This window comes from Hylobates moloch, unplaced genomic scaffold, assembly GCF_009828535.3.
Source record: "Hylobates moloch isolate HMO894 unplaced genomic scaffold, HMol_V3 SCAFFOLD_7, whole genome shotgun sequence".
Lineage (NCBI taxonomy): Eukaryota > Metazoa > Chordata > Mammalia > Primates > Hylobatidae > Hylobates > Hylobates moloch.
The window spans coordinates 37,583,104-37,592,381 of record NW_026652282.1 but is presented as its reverse complement, the minus strand read 5'-3'; the positions used below and the strand labels follow the sequence as shown (position 1 = coordinate 37,592,381).

At 38.4% G+C, this 9,278-nt stretch overlaps 1 protein-coding gene across 1 annotated transcript; it reads left to right on the top strand.

Moving 5' to 3' along the window:
* The first annotated feature begins 214 nt into the window (after nucleotides 1–214).
* LOC116811267 (ATP synthase F(0) complex subunit C2, mitochondrial-like) lies at nucleotides 215–650 on the top strand. The gene has a single exon (XM_032756327.2). It carries the CDS (start codon nucleotides 262–264, stop codon nucleotides 622–624), a length of 363 nt encoding a protein of 120 aa, XP_032612218.1. The 5' UTR covers nucleotides 215–261; the 3' UTR covers nucleotides 625–650.
* Nucleotides 651–9,278: the final 8,628 nt, after the last annotated feature.

The window sequence follows — 9,278 nt, the reverse complement described above, 5'->3', positions numbered from 1 at the left end:
GAAAGGAGGAGAAGGAGGAGGAGAAGGCTGGACACGGAGCACCTCCTTACTCTAACAAGCTCTAGACCTGTACATTTCGTGTATATGTCTTTTAACCTAGAAGAGGGACAGTTTCCAGCAGCCCTTTGCTGGCATCCTATGGTGCCAGTGTAAATATTGGAAAGAGGAAATTGCCTTTAGCTTCTTCTTTTAAAAAAATTCTGGTACTGTCTTCTCTGCACTGGGAGCAGCTCTCCTGCTACAGCCCCTCAGCCCCTGAAAATGTTCGCCTGCTCCAAGTTCATCTCCTCTCCCTCGTTGGTCAAGAGCACCTCACAGCTGCTGAGCCATCCACTATCTGCAGTGGTGCTGAAACGACCGGAGATACTGACAGATGAGAGCCTCAGCAGCTTGGCAGTCTCACGTCCCCTTACCTCACTTGTCTCTAGCCGCAGCTTCCAAACCAGCACCATTTCAAGGGACACAACAGCCAAGTTCATTGGAGCTGGGGTTGCCACAGTTGGGGTGGCTGGCTGTGGGGCTCAGATTGGGACTGTGTTTGGGAGCCTCATCATTGGTTATGCCAGGAACCCTTCTCTGAAGCAACAGCTCTTCTCCTACGCCATTCTGGGCTTTGCCCTCTGAGAGGCCATGGGGTGATTTTGCCCGATGGTGGCCTTTCTCATCCTCTCTGCCATGTGAAGGAGCCATCTCTACCTCCCATCGTTCTTTCTCCCACGTGTGGTCGGCCCTGTGTGTTCCTTTTCCTATACCTCCCCAGGCAGCCTGGGGAACATGGTTGGCTCAGGATTTGACAGAGAAAAGACAAATAAATACTGTATTAATAAGAAAAAAAATTCTGGTAAAATATACATAACATAAAATTTATCATTTTTACCATTTTAATTGTACAGTTCTGTAGCATTAAATACATTCACATTGTTGCACAACCATCACCACTATCCATCTTTCAGCTTCTTAATTGCAGCTAGAACCTACCAGTGGCTGTTCCTCTGAAATGCCCAGCTTAGATTGCACTTTCAAATTAAGGAAGGAAAAAGAAAAATAACAAAGCCTGAAAAAAAAGTTTGTAAAAGTGACTGAATCCATGTCAGAAAGACAGCCAAGAAGAAAATGTCACGAACATGAATTTGAGAAAGTGAGAAATAAAAGGGACTTCTGAGAGTATAGAGTCCAACCATCCTCTTTTACATATTGCCAAGTCCTCAGAAAACCTGCCAGGAGAACCTGTTACAGTACCATGCAAAGCAGTTGAGGGGTGTCCTGATCAGACTCACTGCAGTAAGGAAGAACACCATCTTGACAGTAGTGTCTCAGAAGGGGTAAGTTGGAAGTATCTTTATAGAGTTTTAGGGACTGAGCTGGGTGATTTTAAGGTGAGTTTTACAAGGTGCAAAACTAGGATTGGGCCGAGTTTATGACATACTAGCTTTGGGTTGGTGGGCACAGGAAAGACTTGAACGAGTCTTAATGAGTAAGCTGTTAGTCTTCATAGGTGAGTTATTTTAGTTAGTTAACAGTCTTATCTTCTAGGAACTATTATTTCCTAGAGCAAGTAGCTTAAGTTATTTTTGTTTGTTCTCAGTGTTTTTTAACATGGGAACAGGAACATATGCCTGGTCTCAGTATTGTTAAACACAGGAACAGGAATTTATGTTGATTTCAGCTTTCAACATAAGGAAACCAAGGCAGAGAAGAGTTAAATAACTGGCTCAGAAGTGAGCAGCTGGTAACAGAGCTAAAGTTTAACCTAGAGCCCCTGACTACAAGTCCAGGGCTTGATCACCACCCGCTACCCCATTACACACACACACACACACACCAAACTGCCAGAATTACTTTCTCTTAAAATGAAAAACTTGCAATATAATCACATCACAGAAAATTTGGAATAAAGAAAGGATAGCTCAAATCCTATCACCATATCAACTGTTATTTCCTTCCAGTTTTTCTTCATAAATAGTGATTTTGTTTTTGTTTTGATTCTATAGTGTGCATTTACTTTCTCTCTACAGTTTTTGTTTCTCCCAAGCCTTCTTGAGCAAGATGTGTGCTTTTTCCTGGTTCCCCTTTGTGCTTCTCCACCATCAAGCAAGAGTCTCTGCTTTTGTTGAAAAAGTTTCAGGCATTTCCAAACAGGCTGGGGCCACTAAGATTCTGCTAGAACCATGTAGTCTGAAAGAGCAGTTTTAACAGGCGTAGGCCCCAGAAAATGGTTCTTCTCACTGGCTCAGCTTGAGGGGCCCAAAACTCTTCAGGCAACTGACCAATGATACTAAGGCAATGTCATTTGGTTCTCAGTTATACCCACACTTCATAATACAGTTGTCCATCCCTCCATATCCACAGGGGATTGGTTCTAGCACTCCAAGAGAATACCAAAATCTGTGGATGCTCAAGTCTTCTATATAAAATGGTGCAATATTTGCATATAACTTACACACATCCTCCCATATAGTTTGAATTATCTCTAGATTACTTATAATACTTAATACAATATAAATGCTATGTAAATAATTGTTATACTATATTTTTATTTGGATTATTTTTTATTGTTTTATTGTTATTGTCAACTGAAGAACCACAAGGTTTATAAATTTGGAAAGGAGAGCTGTATTTCTCATAAAGGGTTGCAGCCTACAGGCTGGCCATCCCACAGGCTGGGATGCATAGCTTCCAGTAAAAGCTGAGAGCAAACACTTTGAGGGAGGGAAGGATAAGACAGGAATTTGTGCTGGATGGGTTGTGTAAGTATACATATTTAATGAGCTAGAAGAGGATTTATGAATATTTATGAAAGAAGCATGCATATATCCAGTTGAGTTTCATGCCTCTTCATGGGTCACATGTACAAAAAACGGTGTGTTAGCATGATCAGAGGGTGGAGTTCTCAGCCTTCTGATGTCAAAAGGTGAAGCAGAGGACATGAAAACCCTCACTGTACGTCCTTTGTAGACCGGCCAGAACCACTCCATGATTGGTGGCCTCTTATCAGGAAGGAATGCTGGTCAGTTGCTGTGTTGAAACCACAAACAGGAAGGAGAATCTCGTCATCGCCCCAGATACTTGGCTAAGGATGATAAAGGAATGAGTCGTCCATTTCTGATTTTCCACCACTGATTTCTGCTTACTCCTTAGGAAAGAATTTGGGTTAAAAATTAATAAGAAAAAGGCCTATTGAGGCAAGTCTTACCTCCTATCGTTTCATGGCCAGGAACTCCACTTTTCAGGTTTCTCTGGGGTTCCCCTTAGCCAAGAGGAGGTCCGTTCAGTCAGTTGGGGGTCTTAGGATTTTATTTTTATTTCTCATTATTTTTTTCAAATACTTTTGATCTGCAGTGGGTTGAATCTGCTGATATGGAACCCTCAGGTACAGAGGATCTACTGTACTTTTTCATTTCTGTGTGCTTTTGCCTTATCTTTCTCCACTCCCTTCTCCCTGCTCTTTGCAGAGGCCTTCCAAACCCTTCCACACATTTTATCTCACTTCTTTGGTGATTCTCAGTCCAGTAATCAGCAAGCCCTTTGCTAAAATTATGATCACATTCCACAATGGGAGCATGTAAATGATAATTTATTCACTATATTCTCATTTTCAGTAAAGGGGTTCCTGAAAGGTTATAAGACAAATCACTATTAACCTAATCATATTGTGAAAGGAAAATAAATCTTGGGGCCCCAAAATCACTATGCTAAAGGGAAAAGTTAAGCTGGGAACTGGGAAAAACCTGTCTCCCATTTTACTATAAATGCATATCTAATTGCCTCCTTTGGAGAGGCTAATCAGAAGCTCAAAAGAATGCAACAACTTGTCTCTTGTCTACCTATGGCCAAGAAGCTCCCTCCCCACTTCGAGTTGTCCCCCGTTTTCTTCGAGTTGTCCCACCCTTCCAGACCGAACCAATGTTTATCTTATGTATGTTGATTGATGTCTCATGTCTCCCTAAAATGTATAAAACAAAATTGTGCTCTGACCACCTTGGACATGTCGTCAGGACCTGCTGAGGCTGTGTCACAGGTGCATGTCCTCAACCTTGACAAAATAAACTTTCTAAATTAACTGAGACCTATCTCAGTTATTTGGGTTTCACATTTTGGTAACCATGGAGGGATTCTGAGTGGAGGTACCCCTGACCTTTGACAAATCTGCTATCCGTGCTTGGTACCAGCATGAGCTAACTTTATGGTTCAAACCAACAGGACAATTTGCTGAGGTCTGGGAGTACTTACTCCAGAAAATCCCTGATCTCCCAAAATTTGATTGAAATCAAAAGTTTATTTTGCTATACAACCCCCTTTTTTTGGATTTTTACTTGCTTCCAACAAGAAAGGCAAGCTTTTCAGCTTCCATGATGATGGAAGGCAGGTAACTCCTTTATGGAGTTTGAGCTTGCTGCCAGCAGGGAGGGTGAGTTTGAGGTTTTTTTCCTGCTTCTAGGATGGTAGAAAGCAGCCTTTAGCCTGAGACCCATCCCTAGGTAAGTAGCAGAATTGGGGTTTTGTCTTGGCTAAAGTTTAACAACCAGCTGGTCTTAATTTCCCCTTACCATTAGAGCGCTCAGTGATCATATTGTTGGGGTTTTTTTGTTGTGTGTTCCGGTCTTTCTCCCATCAGATTTGACTAACTCTACCTGACTTGGTCAAATCTGAATGAGAATTCCAAATTATGAGTAACAAATCCTCTCTAATTTGGCTAAAACTCCTTGCAGCTGCAAAAGAGGGAAAAAAATGCACTTGGTTTCTGTATTTGCTTCCTGTCTTAAAAAACAACAAATGTTTTCGTTTACTTTTCTTCCACCCTATACCGCCTTCCCCCTTTGCCATCTGCAGTACCAAAAAATCTAGAGAAGGCTTCTAATGATTTGAACCCCTTTAAATGAATCAGAACAAATGCCCCACTCACCCCTTTGGAGGAGTTCTGCTTTCTTTGGGGTTTCAAGAGTCATGGGCAGATTCTTCTTAGGTCTAAAGCTCTGTTTTCCTGTATTGCATAACCTGACCTCTTTAGGGATACCAGAGATTACCTTGTACTGTGAGAGAATTTGAGTTTGGTGTGTGTAATGGCAGACGAGAGCTACAAACTTAGGGGTGGCTGAGCACAGTTTACAGGAAGTGGTCTTGGCTGTTGTTTTTTTTCTTTTCTCCTAGGAAGTTGTTTAAGGATCTTAATTCTAGTTCGAAGATACATTCTAAAGGATCTTCCCTATTGCTTTTTCTCCCCAAATTAATTTCATTTTGGCTTGTCTGTGTGCATTTGCATGAGGAACTGAACTGTTGTTTTCATAGGTAAATGAGAGACAGTTTTCTCAGCTCGGAAGAGAAAGGGCATTTTTCTCCTCTCAGCCAAAAGGCGCCCCTGGGTGACCAGGGGCCTCATAGGAGTGTCTGGGGGGTTGACCCCCCTGTGACATGCAGCAGCCCTACAGGGAAATTCCCAACAAAAATTACTTTTTTAAAAAATAGCTCATCCAGGAAACGCATATAAGGGCTAATCACCTGGCATTCTGAGCCCTCTCAGAGGTCATAGACCTCTGGAGAGAGAAACTGAGACTTGTAAAAGGGTGGAAACGACTCAGTGGTGATACACTGTGTCATTCTGCCCACAAGCAGCAGATACAGATCCACCACACAAAAACCCTAGGCCATACCTCAGCTTCTCCTTTTAAGACAAAGTAGAAAACAAATAATCTAAGAATGAGGAGAAAACAAGGAGAATGACCTCCCTTTTGAGCACTCCATAGGTTTTATAGATGTAAAATGGGAAGAATATGGTCTATGTGCACATTTACATTAAGGAAAAAGAACCCTAAGGTTGACCTTAAAACTATAGAGTTCCCAAGTTCTCTTTCTTTCTACTTTCTTTTCTGCATGCTTTAAATCTGCTGTTATTTTTTTATTAAGATAAAAACCACTGTTTGGATCCAACAGGTATTTTTTGCAAAGTGGTGAATTTGTATTTATCTCATGGCTAAAGTTCTGAAGTAGAAGCTATAGGATCTTTGTATGTGTGTGTATATGTGTGTATATATATTTAAAATGCCTTTATAATTTCTATAATTTTTATAATTTTAGTTGGCAATTAAATCAGTTTTAATTTCCCTCTAGCACATCATACTTTTTCTCTCCATACCTTATGATGTAAATTTTGCTATTTGATTTTCACCTGTTTTCTTTAATATGCAAATTTAAGGCTATTTAGCTGACAACTGCCTAGGCTCGTGAAACAGGTTATCAACAATTTGAAAGTCTAAGATAGGAGAAAAAAGGGTCTTTATGAACCTATAAGATGTACTTCTATTGACATGCCTAATACATCTATGTATTTATGTGTTGTATACACAGTGTTTCACTACTGAAAATATATAAAAGAGCTGTAATTAATTGGCTTAAGAATATAAAAGTGCTTAAATCAAATACCTTATCAGGAAAAAAAGAAGACTAGTCAAATGCTTTTTTATGTTTACACAACAAGTAAAATCTTTAATAAATAAGCTAGCTTTAAAATTATTGGTAAAGTAATATTAGAAATGTCTTAAGAATTGCCAGTATACATTTTTGTTTGCATTATTAATCAAACAATTTCACACTTATTCCTGCCAAATACTATAAGGTTTCAAAATTTGGCATAGGGGTTATAAAACTATAAACCCAACCAAGACAGAATGATCTTTGCTTATGTAATTTTTAATAAATGAGACATGAATATAGGTTTCATGAAAATAGCTGTATCTTGAATTTAGTAAGATAACCGTAACTTCTAATCTTGTGGTTTGAAGTGGCCTAGTCCATAGGCAGTAAAGTTTGTTTTGGCAAAGGACTATTGCAGTCTTTGTTTCAGAGCTAAACTATAAACTGAGTTCCTCCTAAAGTTAGTTTGGCCTATGACCAGGAATGAACAAGGACAGCTTGGAAGTCAGAAGCAAGATGGAGTCAGTTAGATCAGAGCTTTTTCACTGTCTCAGTTATAATTTTGCAACAGCGGTTCTATAGCTTTAAACGATGACTATCGCAGTTTTCATAAACAATCTAGGTAAACAAAATAAAATAATTAGGTAAACGTAATGGAATAAATACTGGTAGACAAATTCATCATAATTTACAATCTAAAGTTATATTAAATTAAATAATAGATATTTCATTATTTGGGTATTTTCCAATAAAAATCTATTGTAGGAAAACATTCTTTCAAAAAAATGTTTTTTTAAAAGGTGAACAATTTTTGTCTAACTCAAAGCTTATTTAAAGGTTATGTATAAAACAAGGTAAAGGGAACGAGGAAATAAGAAAGATGTAAGGAAAGTTATAAAAATAAAGAGGTTTTTTTCTTTTTAGTAAGAAAGCTTAAAGAGACATAATTTTATATGAGAAAGAATCTTGTATGGTAAATTTAGTTCTAGAATAAAGTGACTGATTGTTTAAGAAAGAGGGATGTTTAGGACAAACCAGAAAGTTCAAGCGTGTCATGAACAGTCTGTTTAAATCACAATAGGAGGATTTATTTAAAAAAACTTTTATATGATCAACTTGTCTGTAATTAAAGGGAAATTATAAGCATGTTTCTAGAAATTGGGCTTGATGTAAAAAAAACACTTGTACACTAAATAATTGGTTAGAACAATGAAATTTTCATAAGGGATTGATTTACTCTTAATAAATTATAAGAGATTTTAATTTTTTTAACCAAAAGTTCAACTGTTAGTGCCTCTCACCATTTTCAGTTTTTTCTCCCATTTTAAAGGGCATGAAATAGTAATTCTCTCCTTCAACTCATCTTCAGCTCATGTAAGTTTTTTCCTCAAGCTCTGTTTGTTGCGGCCTGATGCTAAAGAAGTTTTATTAAAGGTGTAAAGAAAATGTTTTCTACCAACATAATATTCTGTGCAGTACAGAAGTTCTTTTCTTTTGCCTTTTGGTAACTGGCCTAACAGATTTTACAGTTTATTGAAACAATTCCTATGCCATTATTATTAAGTTTTGGTTTGCTTAGGAAAAAAGTAGAGATTAAAAAAATTAATTAAGGTTATTACATTTATGTACCTTTCTGTATGTGCTTTTAAAGTACTTGTGACATTGAGTTACAGGGTTTTGACTCCTGGGTCTAAAAGGGACACCAAGTCCTGCTAAATCTTAAACACTGACAGCAATTAAAGCCTCATCTTCAGGCCCGGCAGAAGATGCCAGTCAAAATAAACTGCATTCCTCACACACAGGGCCAGAAATTAAAGCTATTCAACTCCTCAAGACCCAGGGACTATTGCAGAAGAGGCGGGGTGTGTGAGATTGTTAAGGGCTGATTTTGAGAGACAAAATAAGTTCAGTTTCTCTATAAATTAATCATTAATGTCAAAAGCACACTGATGCAAGACAAGCATATGGGCCTCTGTGTCAGATTAACAAGATTTTCTTGAAGGCTTAACCAACTCCTTAATAAAGCTTATAAAGTTTATGAAAGGTTTATGGAAGTTATATCTTATGGTCAAGATGAAATTTTTTTTTCAAGATGCGAGTCTCACTCTGTGGCCCAGGCTGGAGTGCAGTGGCGTGATGTCAGCTATCAAACTTTAGATCTGAATTAAAATTGAATAATTTGAAAACGTTTCTGTCAAAATTCCTCTGCCTATACTGAGCCTTTCTCTGAGAGAGCTCCCCTGGAAACTCCCAGGAAAATGAATGGGTTCCAGGAGCCCTTTCTTTGTCATTCATTAAGATAAAGCATTTGATAATAAATAATTCAGGAGGGGGTTTCCTAACCATTCTCTGGAAAGCAAAATTTCTTCTGAGCAGAGGCCACTTCTTACTCATCCTTGAAGTCAAAACATTTATGGCAGTAACCAGCACACATTAGGTACTCAATACTTGTTTGCCCACCTTGTTAACTCTCACATAGCTCAAAAGTCACTTTCTCAGCAAGCCTTTGTCATAGCCCCCAGAAGAGAGCAGGTAGCCCTATTATGTACTGTCATACTCCTTACACACTTTTTTCAAGGACTATTTGTAATTACATGTGTGTATTTACTTAATGTCTACATTTCCTCACTAGACTCTAATCTCCCTTTGTGCATAAGATCAGCCTTGTGGGCACTCAATACATGTTTGTTGAATGAAAGTGAAAAGCTCAACAGATGTACCTTGACTCAGAGCTAAGCTCTTCTTTTGTCAATACCTTCCTGAATAAGATCCATACTTTCTCCCATAAAATTTGATAGCTTATAATGGCCACATCACTTGGTTAGTTTGATTTCTTCTTTGTAATTTGTTTAAAGCACCTGGTACTTTCC

Coding starts and splice junctions, on each gene's coding strand:
- LOC116811267 (XM_032756327.2), top strand. CDS start 262: ATGTTCGCCTGCTCCAAGTTCATCTCCTCTCCCTCGTTGGTCAAGAGC.